General features: G+C 46.0%; 1 protein-coding gene across 1 annotated transcript in view; it reads right to left on the reverse strand.

Annotated features, from left to right (window-relative positions):
* Positions 1–16680, reverse strand: part of LOC137534197 (VPS10 domain-containing receptor SorCS3-like) — an 872207-nt gene extending 855527 nt beyond the window's left edge. The window contains exon 1 of the mRNA XM_068255595.1: positions 16432–16680. Within this exon, the coding sequence (XP_068111696.1) occupies positions 16432–16602 (171 nt within the window). The 5' untranslated portion in view covers positions 16603–16680. The remainder of the gene's footprint in view (positions 1–16431) is intronic.
* Positions 16681–17987: the final 1307 nt, after the last annotated feature.

The following is a 17987-nucleotide window of genomic DNA, read 5'->3' on the forward strand; positions in this document are numbered from 1 at the left end:
CGCTAAACGAGGGTTGCAGAGCCCCCAAGTCCCCCGGGCAAACATCCATGACTGCGCTGAGGGGCAAAGCTTCCAGCTGTAGCTCTGCCCCTCCTGACGTCAATCGCCGCACGGATTGACGCCTCTCCCCGCCCCTCTCTGTGAAGGAAGAGTGAGAGGGGCGGGCAGAGGCGGCTGAAGCTGAAACCTCTGCCCTGTCCAGGAAATGCCGGCGGATTGCCTGCCGGTCGATTTGGGGGCTCTGCAGCCCTCGTTTTGCGGCGGGGACACGGCAGATTACTTGTAATGGGAGCACTGAAGCGAACTATAAGGTAGGATACTTCATGTTCAGAAGAAATAATTAAAACTGTTAAAGTGGACCTGAACTCAGAACTCCCCTCTGCTCTAAAAGATACACAACAGCATAATAACCTTTAAACAAAAAACATTCCTTTGTTTCAGCCGATACAAATCCTAAAATACATCTGCACTGTTTCTACTTCCTGATTCATAAAAGCAGACATATTGTTTACAGCCTGTGCTTTCAAATGGGCTTATCTGCTTATCTGCCATAGGAAGTCATGTGACACAGGGGAAGGATCAAATTACAACTAGTGATTAAACACAAATGAGGGGGATTTACACAGGCTAAACTTTCTCCTGCGGCCCCCAGGTAAATTGAGTTTGAGACCCCCGATATACAGTATGTTGCCATTTCTCACAGATGGCTTGAGACGTAACGGGGTAGTAGATTTGGGGCCCCTTGTGGTCTTTTTAGTAAGCTGAAGTGGAGAGAGGTCAGAGAAGGTGGCCAGTGGGGCCCTCGACACCAGCTATGCCCCAGGCACTTGCCTAGGTTGCCTGGTGGATAATTCTAATCCTGCTGTGCCATTTCCCAGCATTAGCTCTGCATTCCTCTCCTTGACCCGCCTGAAGCACCCCAACCATCCCAATGAAAATGGAATCTCTAATCCTGCTCTGAAACGCTTTCACCAGCAGTTGATGAAGCTAGGCTTCCCTGTATCGTTTCCAGGAATGGATCTATATCTTCAAGGATGCTGACCCTTGTTCACAGTCCAGGGCCCGCAGCAGACCAGTGGAGAAAGGGGGGGGGGGGGTGCCTTCTGGAGTTAGATTAGTGTTACACCTGCCTGCTAAGTGCTAACAAGTCCTGCACACACGGCTGCCTTTGTGCTGCATATTTAAAATCCCATGTGTTTTTTTTTTGTTTTTTTTAAAAGGCAAAGTCTTTTCAAAAAAATCATGAAAATCGTGATAACAGATACACTTTTGCAATTAATTTTTTTGAAAAACTAAATTGCAGTGACTGCTGAGCTCTTTAAGTGCAGCGTTTGAAAACAAAATGCATAAAGAATGCAATGCATGCAATTGTCATTTCAGTTTTTTTAGGTAAACAATCAGGAAACCAGGAAAAGATAGCCTCAGCAATATCGCAAACGTACAAAAAAAAAAAAAAAAAAAAAAAGGAATCGCAAGTAGAAATTTGATTGGTACTTATCCGTTAGCCGGGCGCATCCGGCAGGTGGCGACAAAACTCCACCAGAGTTACGTCTTTCCCTACTATCCATGGCGGCCTGGAGGGGGAATAGTAATTAGCGCCACCTGCCGGATGCACCCGGCTAACGGATAAGTACCATTTGATTAAAAACACAAATCACATTGCACTGTGTTTGCGCTTACGATTTTTAGTGTGTACAGGCACTTACCGGACACCCCGGAAGGATTCCAAAGCTTCATAGCAAAATGAAGAGCGACAACAACAAAAATAAAATTAACCCCTTCTGCTCTAAAAAGACACAGGTGTAAGAAAATGGTCTAGTCTGTATTGCCACACACCAGCTGGGAGGAAAAAAGAAAGAAAAAAAAAAAAAAAAAAAAGTCTTGCAGCGGGATTGGCTGCTCTGTAAGACAAGGAAGAGTGAAGAACAATGACGAGATCGTCAATGAGATACAAATAATTCTAAGGCCACATACACACATTAGACCATAGCAGTGTTCTCCCCGGGCTGTTTTAGCCGGCTAGTTTTGGTGAGCACCCGGCTGTTACCAGCTCACCTCCTCCTATTCTGTAAGCAGATTTGTGCACAGAAGCACCGGCCCTGCATTCTCTCATCTTGCCCCACCCGGCTACATTTTCATACCACCCGGCTAGAAAAAATTTCTGGGGAGAACACTGCATAGTCTTTGGAAAATGAAAGACCACAGACCAATTTTACCCCCTTCCATGTAGTATGAGAGCCATACCTACACAGTCTATTCTATGGAGCTGAACTCCCCATCAGAAATCTTTGCAAGATGCTGCACACAAAGATGCTGTACACATTCAAAAGATCAGTATCTGCAAAAGATCTGTTCCTGCCAAAGATCCGTTCCTGCAAATTGCATTCATAGTCTATGAGATCTGCAGAGCATCATACACACCTTGTTTAACAGACATTCATCTGCAGATCAGATCCACCAGGATGGATTTTCAGATCTGCAGATGATCGTCTGATCTGCAGATGAATGTCAGTTAAACAAGGTGTGTATGATGATCTGCAGATCTCATAGACTATAAATGCAATTTGCAGGAACGGATCTTTGGCAGGAACAGATCTTTTGCAGATACTGATCTTTTGTGTCTGTACAGCATCTGTATGTGCAGCATCTTGCAAAGATTTTTATCTGATGGGGAGTTCAGCTCCACAGAATAGACTGTGTAGAGTATGGCTCTCATACTACATGGAAGGGGGTAAGATTGGTCTGTGATCTTTCATTTTCCAAAGACTATGGTCTGATGTGTGTATGAGCCTTTAGTTGATGCACTTTTTTACAACTTGAAAATAAATGCTGAAATTGTCCATGGAATGGAGAATCCAATGGATGCTTCACCCTCCACATCAGACCCTGCAGGGTAAAAACACACTAGGCAGTGCGGGAAAGTAGTGTTTTGCTTCATATGTGTTTGTACGTTTTTAGTGCGTTTGCATTTGTTCCGCACATTCATTTTTTCTTGCATTTGGGTGCGTTTTAATGCATTTGTGGTTCGCATATATAAATCGCATATGCGTTTTCCATGCATTTAATGCAAATCGCTAGGAAGTCAACAGGAAGCGGAAATGCATCAAGCTTGTTTTAAGCATAAAAAAAAAAATGCATACAAAACGCATAAAAAAAACCCGCACTAAAAACACAATTCTTCTGCGTCACAATTGACTTTCATTATGTGCGTTTTGGAAAAATATGCAGCAAGACCAGCGTTTTTAAAAATGCACATTGCAGAACGCAAACATGCGTTTTTTCATGCTCCCCACTGACTTGCACTTTGTGCGTTTTCCGCAACACTAGTGTTTCTGCCTAGTGTGTTCCTACCCTCAAGCCCACTAAGGGCCATTTTCCACAGGCGGCTGAACTTGCGCACTCAGCATGCAGTTCCCAGGCAGCAGCAAGCAGTTGTGAGAGTTCAACAGTCTATTCACTGCCTATCAACTGCTTGTGGGAAAGAGCCCTAAGGGCTGGAACCCACTACAGCAATTCGGGATTATTTTAAATCACGATTAGCGATTTCCCTAAAAGCTTTGCTAATGTAAGTGGATAGGACAGATTCCACTGGAGTGATTGCCATTAGGGCCCGCTTCCACTTGCGCGGAAACCAGGCCGAATCCACAGAGTTTCCTGGCAGGCGAATCGCACGGGAAACTCTGCCATAGGGATGGATAGCGCCACTGGCCGAATCACTTGCACTAGAGTTTCGGCCGGCTTTTCCATCCGAAGTTGTGCAGGAGGCAGCGAATCCCATAGCCGTGCATGGCACGGCTGATGGGATTCATCTGCGCACCCGCAGACTCGGAAGTGCCGACATGTGCGGCACAAGTGGAAACAGGCCCTTAGTGGAATCGCAGTTGCAGGACTGTGTGTGTGGTGTGTGGTGTGTGGTGTGTGTGTGTGTGTGTGTGATTGCTGGCAGGAAGCTTACACTTTTTAAGAATCGCTACCAAAAAAAAAATAGCCAGAAAACGCTCATTAAATCGCTTGCAAACTACTAGTGATTGCCATTTGCGACTTGTAGTAGGTTGTTTATCAGACAAGAGATTGTGAAGATAACCATTAGCAAAGGATGTCAGGATAAACACAAAAAGAGCAAGGAATCTCGATATACAGGCACCGTGTAAACAGATAAGAAGCAGGAGTATCACATTTCCCTTGTAGCGTTGTAGTGCAGTATTGCAGTAATGGTCCTGTACAGATCTTGCACAACTGGTGATACAGATTGCAATGTTTTATTACTGTGCATGCACAGTCCCGAATACGCACACCACTGGGGCGTTCTGCGCATGTGCAGTTCTTAAAGACTGTTACTGCGCTTGCACAGAAGGTCATCAGATGGTCTGCATGGCCAGGATTGTGCAGGGCTTCACATCGGCGCAACAGAGGAGGCTGGCCGGAAAGGAAAAAAGAAGAAAAAAAAAAAAGGGGGGGGGTTGTATAATGCAGGAAGGGTCTTAAGGGCCCATTCACACCTGAGCGGGAATCGCACGATTCCCGCTCGCGGCAAACCGCTAGCGGTTCTGCAAGAACCGCTACACATTGTAGCCAGTGGCCGTGTTCTCACTGCCGCGGTTGCGGTTAGCGATAACCGCAACCGCGTTGCATGCAGCGGTTTGCCGGCGACGAGCGTTCCGCGATTTGCGATCGTGATTAGCGTGCATAGCACGCTAATCGCGATCGCTCCAAAACCGCCGCAGTGTCCAGTGATTTTTCCGCGCTAATCGCGGGAAAATCACTCCCGCAGAACGCCGGCGGTAATCGCCGGCGTTCTGCGATTGTAAGTGTGAATGGGCCCTAAATGTCATTTGCTATTAGCAATGCAGAGTTAAAACCATAGCAGGAAAAAAGGGTAATAAGGGTGCCGGCTGAGGGTGGACAAAAAGGGCGCAATTTAATGACTTTAATGCAATTATCGTTAATATGGTGAAAAAAGGGCACCTCGATAAATATCGTTAACATTAGAACATTAGAGTTTTTGAATTATGTTCTAGTTTTAGAAGTTTGCAACATTATAGTTTTTGTCATATTATTTTGTTTGTATGTACAGATTTTACGTTATCAAAGATATAATCGTTTCTATGTGTAAAAGGGTGTTTCTGCAGAGGGAGTGGTTAGGATTAGGCATCACCAGGGGGAGTGGTTAGGGTTAGGCATCACCAAGGGGGGTGGTTAGTGTTAGGCATCACCAGGGGTAGTGGTTAGGGTTAGGCATCACCAAGGGGGGTGGTTAGGGTTAGGCATCACCAGGGGGAGTGGTTAGGGTTAGGCATCACCAAGGGGGGGGGGGGGGGTTTAGGGTTAGGCACCGCCGGGGAGGGTTCTGTGTGAGGGTAGGGGTTGGTTAAGCTGTATTGTTGAATTACGTAAGGTTCATATCTTTTCATTACTAAATTCCCATTTGATCCAACAATGGTATTTACTGTTAACCAAGTTTGACAAGGATGTTTATCGTTATCAGATTTCATTATCCACTGGCGCCATTTTGTTATCCAGCCGGGCCCTATTTTCAGGGCGCCCTTTTTTCAGCCACATGTTAAAAAACTGTTCTACTGCAAAGGTGTTAATTAAGCCTGGTACACACATCAAACTTTGATTAGACAATTGTACTACTTCCATGTACAGGGTGGGCCATTTATATGGATACACCTTAATAAAATGGGAATGGTTGGTGATATTAACTTCCTGTTTGTGACACATTAGTATATGTGAGGGGGGAAACTTTTCAAGATGGGGGTAACCATGGTGGCCATTTTGAATCCAACTTTTGTTTTTTTCAATAGAAAGATGGTCATGTGACACATCAAACTCATTGGGAATTTCGCAAAAAAAACCAAAAAAAAAAACAATGGTGTGCTTGGTTTTAACGTAACTTTATTCTTTCATGAGTTATTTACAAGTTTTCAATCACTTATAAAATATGTTCAGTGTGCTGCCCATTGTGTTGGATTGTCAATGCAACCCTCTTCTCCCACTCTTCACACACTGATAGCAACACCACAGGAGAAATGCTAGCATAGGCATCCAGTATCCATAGTTTCCTTTCTCTGCAGGTCCCGAGGCGGCTGCAGAGACACCCAGCGTGCCCGCAGCAGCAGATGTTACACCCACCCTGAAATATGAGAAGCTACCTACACAATCTGTTCACAGTATTTATCCCAAGCTGGGATCAAAAAGCGGAAACACACCTTAGGAGAGGGAAGTCTCGGGACCCTACTGAGGCCTCCCTCGCTGATCTAAACCCCCGTTGCTAAGCGCGGCCCACCTCCACATTGGCGATGTGCATCTTCTTCCTGTAGGTGCGTAAACCCACCCACACATGTACAGTACCACATAGCCTGCAGCTATGGCTCACTGCGCATGCAGGCTGGGTAAGCTATTGTGAGGCCACGCTGGAGGGAGTAGAGCTGAGCGGCCCCAATAGGATTAGCGAAAATGCATTGTCACTAATCTTTTGGGGGGCCACACTCAGCGACAACACAGCAGGGAGGGAAGCATTAATAGGATCCTGAGGCTTCCCTCTCTAAGTATCTAATTTTGTACCAAAGCTTCGACTCGGGTACTCTAAAATCTGTTGGGCTTCCAGCATGGTCCCGCAGCCAGTGTCCATCCCCTCCTCCGGAGATTGTGCAGAGTTTAGAGGAGAGGGGGAAGGCAGGTCAGAGGGCACAGCTGCTGAAGCGTGACAGCCAGGGAGAGGACCCCGCATGTCACAGAAGTGTTTAGAAGCAGACACAGTGACAACTGACAGGAGATGTGTGGGGAAACAGACAGCCAGACACAGCAGGTCTGTAATGGCCCGTACTCACGGGCTGCAGAAGTGGCCTGTCGCCAGCACACGTGAGCGTGCTAGCGACAGGCCGGCGACAGCTTCTCTCCAGGTCCCTCCGCGTACACACGCGGAAGAGGGACCAGCGGCGAGACGGAAGCTGTCGCCGACGTTCCTCCTCCCCCCGCCGGAAGCTCCATTTACCTCTATGGAGGTTGCTGTCGCTAGTCCGCGTACTCACGCGGACTAGCGACAGTTGCGGCGGAGGTGCGGCGGCGACTGTTGCCATGCGATTGAAACTTTCAATCGCATGGCGACAAGAGCGACGGGCGACAGTTCGGGGTGCGCGCGCGTGTAACGGCCCATACTCACGGGCGACCTGTCGCCGCAACACGCGCGCGCCGCGTGTTGAGGCGACAAAAGTCCCTCGTGAGTATGGGCCATAAAGGAAGAGGAGAGCAGCAGGGCAGAGCAGTCACCCGGGCTTTGCAGCTGACGTCATCATTGTTCTGTGTAGGAAATCCTGCGGTGACTGCTCTGCTCTCTGTAATCGATCTGCCGCTCTCCATCCTGACTTCTCAGCCCGGGACTCAGGCAGGCTATCGTGGGGGGGGGGGGGGGGGGGGGAATCAAGCCTCCTAAATCGGGAGAATCCCGACGAAGTCGGGGCGGTTGGGGAGTATGCTGTTGGCCCTCATGCTATGGTGAGGCGCCCCAAGTCAGGCATACGTCTTAGTAGTTGATATCACTTCCTGATCACATACAGTATATTTGAGAATTCGGTTCCTTTTGCTAAATACTGTCAAACTTACAGATCCAAGCAGTAAATGGCATTGCAGGCTTGCCAGGGTGAGGTGGAAAAGCTGTTGCAGAAGAGGCACCTGTATCAGCAGGGATGGACACTGAAAGGATACCCGAAGTGACATGATGAGATAGACATGTGTATGTACAGTGCCTAGCACACAAATAACTATGCTGTGTTCCTTTTTTTCTTTCTCTGCCTGAAAGTTAAATATCAGGTATGAAAGTGGCTGACTTAGTCCTGATTCAGACAGGAAGTGACTACAGTGTGACCCTCACTTATAAGACATTCCCCGTCTTATCTCTTTCTTGCTCTCAGAAACCATTTTCTGCTAGGAAAGGGTTTTATAGTTGGAATTTCTTATCAGTGAGGGTCCCACTGTAGTCACTTCCTGCCTGAGTCAGGATTGAGTCAGCCACTTACATACCTGATATTTAACGCTTTCAGGCAGAGAAAAAAAAAAAAAGGAACACAGCATAGTGATTTGTGTGCTAGGCACTGTACATACACATGTCTATCTCATCATGTCACATGTCACTTTGGGTATCCTTGGAGGCTCGTTCACACACACAAACATTGCTAAGCGTAATCGCAAACACTAAGGGCTCTGTCACACTAGGATCTGATCCATGTATAGAAGGGTAATATGAAAGTCTACTGACTTCCATGTTACCTTTCACATTAGACAACACATTCCAAAGCTTTACATTGTAACGCCTCAGGGAGCTTTGAATCATCCACTGCAAGCATTTCCTGTTGGGTGAATTAGAACTAGTGACGCTGATCAGCGTCGAACCACAACTTCCTGACGTCACGCCGTAAGTCATAACGCATGCATGCGTTATCTAATGTGAAAGAGCCCTTAGTACTTATTGTAGCAATTTGCAGAAAAAGGGCCTTTTTCTACTAGGAATGATCCTATCAGAATAGCAAAAAATAAATAAATAAATTTGCAAGCTATTTGTGCATCACAAAAGTAGTTGTAAAACAAAAAATACCATTTCCGCTATGCTTTACAATTTTTATTAAAATGCAATTGCGTCCTTTCAGGATACCGATCGGGATTGCGATGTAATGAAAAAGATAGGAATGACGCATGGAAATGACTTTTTTTTTTTTTCAAAGATATGTGATTTTCATGTGTTTTTCCCCCATAAGCGGTAGTTTTGCCCCACAATTCTTATTGTTTCCTGTTTATAATTTCCTGTTTGTCCTTAGAGATAGCAGAGATAGCAGCATGGCGTGGTTTATCACTGACAATGTAATAATCAAGATCCAGAGTCATCCAGCACTGCGCGAGAAGGGAATTATGCGAGGGCGGTCAGCAATGTCTGGACACAGATCGCTAAAGATCTTTTTGAAGGAAGCTGGGATGAACTCACATATAGGACTAAAGATGCCCATTAACAGGTATAATCTTTCGTCAGATCGACCGTATGATAAGCTATCGTTTGTGGTACCAGTCAATGACAAAACGATTGATTTACCAATAGTTCCGCTGGTCCGGTTTTTAGATCAATTCCACTTAGCACAATTAGAATGATTGTGCTTTATTTTCCATTTGTGGGCCCAAGCGGTAATTTCCGATAATTAAATCGCCTAGCCGTTCGGGCAATTGTGCCATTAACAGGCAGTACTGTACCTGCGCAGAATGCTCCCCGGCCACGTGAGTGCGGCCAGATCGGCAAGCACATGCGCACGTTCCACGGCCGCTACAGCGGGGAATGCAGAAGAGTGGCTGCCACGAGGGACACAGAGACTTCAAGGGGCTAGAGGAAGCCCCAGGTAAATAGATCAGCATTTTGTTTTTTTCGGTACTTTTCCGTTAGCTGGGCGCATCCACTAGGTAGCGATAAAACTCAACCACAATTACATCTTTCCCTACTATCCATGGCGGCCTGAAGGGGGAATAGTAATTATCACCACCTAGTGGATGCGCCCGGCTAACGGAAAAGTACCTTTTTTCCCCCCTTTCTCATGTATACTTTAAGGCCTAGTGCACAACAGAGCGGTTCGGCAGCGTTTTCAGATCCGATTGCGGATGTGGAAACACTAGGGTAATGCACTTCAATGGGGTGGTGCACACCAGAGCGGGAGGCGTTTTGCAGAAACGCATACTCCCGGGCTGCTGCAGATTTAGGATTGCGAATGCGTTTCTGCCTCATTGTAAAGTATAGGAAAAACGCAAACCGCTCTGAAAAATGCTACATCAGAGCGGTTTGCCAGGCGTTTTTGTTACAGAAGCTGTTCAGTAACAGCTTTACTGTAACAATATCTGTAATCTGCTGTACCAAAAACCGCAGCACAAAACCGCAAAACGATTCAAAATAAGAAGAAAAAACGCAGCTAAAAACGCTAGCGTTTTGCGGATCTGCTTGCGGTTTTTGGTGTGCACCGGGCCTAAGTAAGGCCACGTTCACAGTGGGATGTCACTTAGCGTTCCCTGCACAACAGGAACTCAGCGGAACATTACGGCCACATTGTGTCGCATACAGTGAATAAAAAATTTAACCACTTCGGCTTATCTGGACGAGCTTCCTCATCAGGATAGGCACTGCTGCTGTTGCTGCCGCCGGCTGGTGCGCGCAATCGGGCGCGCCCCTGAGCGCGCTCCCACTTCCCGCCGCCAGCCCCCCCCATCAGTGAATGGGAATATAATTCCCATTCACCGATCTAACTTCCCCGCAGAAATACCAACGCTTTTTCTCCAGAGAGCGCGGTATTTCTGCCCCAGGAAACATCTCCCCAGCATTTTAGTTCCTGCATGCGAGATCGTTCGCATCCAGGACTTTTTTCACTGTGGCCATCTTGTGGCCAAATAGTAAACTGCACCAACATACATTTTTAATAAAAAAAAAAAATATTTTACATTTAAAATTAACAGTTTCCCTCCCACACCAAAAATTACCCACATACACTTTTTTTTATTAAAAATAAAAAATACAATTAAAACAACATAAATAGTTACCCAAGGGTCTGAACTTTTTAAATATGCATGTCAAGAGAATATGTTATTATATTATTTAAAATTATAAGCTTATAAATAGTGATGGACGCAAATTGAAAAAATGCACCTTTATTTCTAAATGAAATATCGTCACCATAAATTGTGATAGGGACATAGTTTAAACGGTGTAATAACCGGGATAGATGGGTAAATAAAATACATGAGTTTTAATTACGGTAGCGTATATTAATTTCAAACAATAATGGCCAAAAACTGAGAAATAATGAATTTTTCTCATTTCTTTCTTAATCTTCCTGTTAAAATAGATTTAGGAAAAAATAATTCTTAGCAAAATGTACTACCCAAAGAAAGCCTAATTAGTGGCGGAAAAAACAAGATATAGATCAATTCATTGTGATAAGTAGCAATAAAGTTATAGGCGAATGAATGGGAGGTGAACGTTGCTCGGATGCATGAGATTTTCAGACTGCGGTGCTGAACCGGTTAAAAAATAAATACACCCATTATTTACATCTCAGGTTTGCTTGAAAGAAACACTGAACGGAAAAAAAAATTTAAAAAATTATATAACCGGTTCAGCGCCGCAGTGCCGAAAATCTCATGCATCCGAGCAACGTTCACCTCCCATTCATTCGCCTATAACTTTATTGCTACTTATCACAATGAATTGATCTATATCTTGTTTTTTCCGCCACTAATTAGGCTTTCTTTGGGTAGTACATTTTGCTAAGAATTATTTTTTTCTAAATCCATTTTAACAGGAAGATTAAGAAAGAAATGAAAAAAAATCATTATTTCTCAGTTTTTGGCCATTATAGTTTGAAATTAATATACGCTACCGTAATTAAAACTCATTTATTTTGTTTGCCTATCTGTCGCGGTTATTTCACCGTTTAAACGATGTCCCTATCACAATTTATAGTGCCGATATTTCATTTAGAAATAAAGGTGCATTTTTTCAATTTGCGTCCATCGCTATTTATAGGCTTATAATTTTAAATAATATAATAACATACTCTCTTGACATGCATATTTAAAAAGTTCAGACCCTTGGGTAACTATTTATGTTTTTGTTTTTTTTTATTGTATTTTTTTTTGTTTTTTTTAAATAAAAAAATGTATGTGGGTAATTTTTGGGGTGGGAGGGAAACTGCTATTTTCTAATGTAAAATAATGTAATTGTTTTATTAAAAATGTATGTGGGTGCAGTTTACTATTTGGCCACAAGATGGCCACAGTGAGCAAAGTCCTGGATGCGAACTATGTCGCATCCAGGAACTAAAATTCAGAGGAGTTGTTTCCTGGGGGGCAGAAATACCACGCTCTCTGGAGAGAAAGCGTCGGTATTTCTGCGGGGAAGTCAGATCGGTGAATGGGAATTATATTCCCATTCACTGATCGGGGGGCTAGCGGCGGGCGGCGGGTGCGCGCGCGGGCGCGCGCCCGATCGCGCGCACCACGCAGGGAACACAGCAGTGCCTTTCTGGACGAGAAAGCTCGTCCAGAAAGGCCGAACTGGTTAATGAATTGTATGTGTAGTATGGATAATTACTAGTAGATTACTAGCAAAGAAAATATTCTCATTTTTATTTTCAGTTATATAGTTGTTGTTTTTTTTTCACATTGCATCATTCTCTAATATTTGCAGTTTACACACAACTCAGCATTCTAAATGATTTTACAGAGCAATCTTTTGAACTATTGACCTGTCCTCTGAAAATAAAAAGAAAATACAGTGTCAGACACTTGAGATAACAAGCTTCAGTAGACAGAGCTCTCTGCAACTTTGACTGTCGTGGAGTTTAATGGCTCTTTTGCATAGATAACAACTGGAGTTTCTTAGCTCTTCCTATACTGGAAATAATAATTAGACTTATGTCTCTACTCCTAATGTTTTATTTCTTAGCTGTACTACACATACAAATAGTTCCTGTGCGTTGACTCCCAAAGTCCCAGCAGGATCGATCTGTGGCAGCTACACACATAGGACGACTGTCGCTGAAGCGGTCACTATTGGCTTAAAATAACCATATGATTGTTGTACATAGCTTTTTATATCACATACTGCAGGGGGGGAGGGGGTGCTAGAAGAGTGGCTTAGCACCCTTGAAGGGAACCTAAATTGAGAGTTACAGCGCCACCCAGAATACGGAGGTAAAATTGCAGCACTGGAGCACAGGGAGGCGAGTGAGAGCAGGGGCTGCTGCAGAGACTCTGGCGGCATGATTTTTTCCCCTGATTTTAGAGTCTGAAATGTTTTAAAAAGGACTCTAAAATCCAGAAATAATACCACCAGGTGGCTTAAAATGATACTAATTGTATGGCTGTCCTGCTAATCCTCTACAACTAATGCTACGTACACACATGCGACAACGATCGTTAGTTGAGAACGACGAACGAGCTTTTAATTGATGAAAGAACGACCTGAGTAAAGTTAGTTTTTAAATGTGTGTAACGATCTGATCGTTAGAACGAACGTTACATCACGTAAAGCAACTATTGCGCCTGCGCAAAAAAATGAGAAGTTTCAGGGAGAAATAGTGAAATGCGCATGTCAAGCCTAGTACGAACGACCGTTTGCAACGATGTACTACTTTTGCAAACGATCGTCGTTGGGAAAAATCCGCCGAGACAGAACTTTCTTTTGTAGCGATTTGGCTCGTTCGTCGTTTGCCTTAATAGTCGGTGGTTCGTTTTTTGTAACGATCGTCGTTGGTAAAGATCGGGGAACGATCGTTACAAACGACTATAGTCGCATGTGTGTACGCACAGCAGGACTGCCAGGCAACTGTTATTGTTTAAAAGGAAACATCCATATCCCTCTTAGTTAAGAGTTATAGTACAATCGCCTGTACAACCGTCTGATTTAATAGTTATTGGAAATGACCGAGTGGTTTAACATCAGCTTGCTTCCATTTTTGCAGTCAGTCACAAAGCGTCCGTTACCATAAGCATATTGAACCCGGGCAGCACATGATCCGGGCACTGCCATCCACCATCCAGCCTGCATGGTCACAGCTGCCTCAGTCTATACAGTGATCTCCAGACCACCATGCAACCCGAGAGCAGCCTATCAGCCCCCTTTATTAGTCTTTATGTGACAGCACATCACTGCTCAGTAACCCTGCTTATTGCAGAGGAGCTGCTTCCGTTGTGTCAGTAAGGGAACCCAGGGATGAGCCAAGTGTTCAAGCTGTCATATTCCTCCTACAATAATAGTGTAGCCTGTCAGTCAAGCCTAATGGATGGATGTCAGAGAACAAGGCATTACTGACGATTCCGCACACAAACCCCCCTTATTTTCCTTTTACCAAATTTCTGTTTAGTAAATAAACCAAGGCTGGGGGAGCATTAAAAGGGGAAGGATTCTGGTTTAGAATACATTGTATCCATATTCATGCAAGACAACGGGACCATATAACTCACACCCGGTGGCAAGGACATAGGCGGCCACCCGTATGGCAACTTATAAAGGCTTGTTCAGCATATTACAGAGGGCAGTAAAAGGCAGTTAAAAAAAAAAAAAAGGAAAGTGTAAAAACCCATAGAATAAGATGACTTTAGAGAGTCTTAAGCTGAAAAAAAAAAGTAAATAAACAGCTCTCAGGGAGAGAGAAGGCTCTGAGTCCTATAGAGCTTTCCCATTCCTCCTATGGTCCTTGTGTTTCACCGCTGGAACCCCTGTTAGCAGTCTCCGACCGATTGGTCGGAGAGTGCTCTCTCCCGCTGCGGGAGGCTTTGGCAATCTTCTGGAGCCTGAGCGCTCCTGAAGACGCGCCGCTCCGTACTGCGCATGTGCAAGCACACATTTTCACGCATGCACAGTATAAAAGCTGCCAGTCTTCGGGAGCACTCAGGCTCCGGAAGACTGCCGAAGCCTCTCACAGCGGAAGAGAGAGCAGTCCTGCCAGTGGCATAGCTAAGGAGCTGTGGGCCCCGATGCAAGATCTACATTGGGGCCCCCCAAGCACTCTATACATAACAATTGATACGGCGCACCAAAACCTGCCAATGGCAGCTACCATGTCAGAGGTGCAAGAAGGGAATGGGAAAGAGCTTGTTAATGATTACCACTATTCAAAGTATCTATAGAAGTGATTATTATGAGCACAGGACCCACAGAGAGCTAATGCTGTAGTTGAGGAAGGGCCCTTCGGGGCCCCGCTGGCCCAAGGGCCCCGATGCGGTCGCAACCTCTGCAACCCCTATTGCTATGCCCCTGAGTCCTGCCCTATCGGCCAGAGACTGCTAACAGAGGAGCCAGCGCTGGAACGAGGGGACCAGGAGAGGACGGGAAGGCTCTTTAGGACCCAGAGCCTTCCCTCTCCTTATGCAAGTATCGTTTTTTTTTGGTAGGTTTTTTAGGCTTCAGACTCCCTTTAAATGATCTCTAATACTGATGATTACTGTATGCATGGCAAATGCTGTGCTATGGAGCTACTCATATTATATACTCCCTACCGAGGGATGACAGGGAGAGACCGGCAACAAATCCATGGCTAATGACACTTGCTATAAACAACCACCCTACACCCTACACATCATCAGAAGACCCCAGACCATGAGAGACAGACCCCCATGCTTTCTCTCTTTCTCAAGCCACTGACAATACGCATGAATCACTCCTCAACAAGCGACTAGGAGTTACATCATGTCACATAAAAAGCACACAGTGTAATGACTTGGGGAATGCAATTTCGCATGACAATCTTTTTTTTTTTTGCACCGACACTACTTCTGCCAAGAAGGCTTCATTAAGGCTGCAAGGGCGCCACCTAGTGGCTAAAAGGCTAAATGCACCATAAAAGGGAAAAAAAATCAAATACAACCACACACTCCATAAACACTGAGCACAAAGACTTTTTTTTTTTCTCCTATTTTTGGATAGAAGGTAGACGTTGGCTGCTAACAGTGCCTATACACATGGCCAATGCCAAGTGGCTGTGGTCTGCAGAGGGGGTCCGTTTTGGGAAATGGATGTGCTCCGAGCTGCAGGTGTCCACACAAGGGGTTAAACCCGGAGGCTGAAGATCCACGCAGCTGCTGGCGATGGATGGCATTAACCCCTCGCAGGCAGCAGGGTCCCCCCCCCCCCCCCCCACACACACACAAGGGAACCAGGCAGCACGTTTTGGGACGATTATAGGACAAAATTTGGATGCATTTGTTTTTTCCTCAGCACATCACGTTTTGTACAGAACTTCAGCAGGAAACCGGTCATAAATCAAACAGGGCACTGAATAGCACCAGATCTGCAGTCAGGGCACATCAAGAGAAAACTACCCTCCCCAAACCCCCACCCCCCACTAGGGCAAATCATCTCAATAGCCTACAGCAAAGGGAATACACCTGGCGTGATCATTAGCAGCCCAAATACAGTATCTAGCAGTGAATAACGGATTCAATGGCTATTGACCCTCCTCCCTCCAGAACCACAGATTACATCATGCCCCATAGGACATGCTAAGACTTGTAGTCCCCCAACAACCAGAGGACAGCAGGGTGCGTGTTTTTGCTGTTCTCCTCTGCGACATGAGGTCTGCTCATTTAATGAGACAATGCAAGTCATCCACGCAAATAGGTTCACCTTTCGCAGATTCGCTAAGTTTTTGAAAGCATTGGTCGCTGCTGCATTATATATATTCCCTATTCAAGTGAATTGTTACATTATACTTGCGCTTCGGATAATTCTACAACGACCCACAATAAACACCTGTAACATCGACAGACAGCGAAGGAAGCACAACGCTGTTGCAAAATACAACCAAAAAGTATCAATAAGTAGCGAGGCGAGTAGGAAACGCTAGAGGCAAAGCTAAAGCAACAGTATAGAGGGTGCTGTACATAGGCATGGTGAGGGGTACTCACGCTGCTGTTGTGTCCCCCGGTCCAGTGCACCATGGCTTGGTTGTGGGCAGAATCCCCAGTCAGTGGGAAGCTGGTACTGCTCAGCCTTAGCTCCTCCATCCTGGCACGGTTGAACCTCCCTTCTTCCCTGGAGCCCCTGGCATCTGCCCTCTTCACCTTCTGCCCATCCATGGAGAAGCTGGTCAGGGGGGTCCTCCTCGCTGGGGTCAGAGGGCAGCATGATGCCAAGCCTGCCAGGTGAAGGTTGCTCCCTCTTGACTCTGGTCATCTTCTGCTTGCCCTCCTTGGTAGCTTTCTCAGAGGGCTTCTTGCGGCTGCTGGTCCCTCTTACGGTGCCCCCTGGCTGGTGGCCAGAGAGGAGATGCAGCTGTAGGACTTCAGGGTGTCCCTCATCCGCTTCGCCCTCCTCTTTCTCCTCGCCACCGCTGGAGTTCTGCACAAGTTCCCTGGCCACCCTCCGCTGCTGCTGCCCCACACCAGCCCTCAACCATCCGTGGTCCCTCAGCTGGATCCGGTCCTGGCAGTGCCCACAAGTGATCTCCCCGCTGGCACCGGTGCTGAGGAGCAGAAAGATCCACAGGACGCCAGGAGATTCGCATAGCAGCCCTCCATCCTCGGCTGCCTCTGTGGGGTCTACAAGCTGCTTCAGTCAGTCCAACAACGCTCTCCTCCAACTCTGTCTCATTGCTGCTCAGTGTTCTTTTTTTTATTATTAAAAAGGGAGGAAGAAGGAGGTAGAGGAAAAAAAATAAAATTTCAGCTAAAAGTGCTGAAAGATGTGATCAAGTGAGCCCCCACATGGGAGGCAGCTGAACTGAAGCCAGAGGAACAAAAACCCAACCAACACTGAACCAGAAGTGCCAGGCAAATCCACAACAGCTAGAAGGAGCAGGTTGGCACTTGGTACAGAGAGTCACACCAGCAGCATCAGCATCTCTAGCATCAGCATCCTCCTCCTACAGCCAGCCAGCCTAGGCAGTGAGCTGTGCAATGAGCAGGCAGAGCTAGCAGCCAGCAAAGGATTCAGTCTTCTGCTGCCTACATCACATCAGGAGTTGCAGGAGGGGAAGAGCATCTCACTCTCCAGTCTCCACTACTGCTTCTGTCAGACACAGAGGGACAAGTCCAGCCTCCAGCTTGCCTGGCACAAGGAGCAGGAGGCATCTGGGAGAGGCAGGGGTAGTCCAGCCAGGAGGAGGAGGGAACCTGGCATGTCAGATCACAGCAGCATCCTTGTGCAGGCAGCAGAATTTGGTGGCCGATGCTGCAGCTGTGGACAGCGCGAGGCACTCGCAGGGGATGGGAGGTGGTTTTTATCCCCCTTTACTTTATTTTTAAAGGAAAAAACTTGGGTGGGGTCCTGTTGATCAGCAGTTAACCCTTGTAATGCTGCCCTGGGAGAGAGTGGACTCTAATTTAAAGCAGAATTCTAGGTTTTTTTTTTTTATTTAGGGCAATTGAAGTGAGAAAAATATGCAGGCTGACAGTAAATATGGCAGCCTTCATAGCCCTCTCACTTCAGTTTTCCTTTAAACAGCAGAAATCAAAGTTCTAAT

This window comes from Hyperolius riggenbachi, chromosome 10 (assembly GCF_040937935.1).
Source record: "Hyperolius riggenbachi isolate aHypRig1 chromosome 10, aHypRig1.pri, whole genome shotgun sequence".
NCBI classification, from domain to species: domain Eukaryota; kingdom Metazoa; phylum Chordata; class Amphibia; order Anura; family Hyperoliidae; genus Hyperolius; species Hyperolius riggenbachi.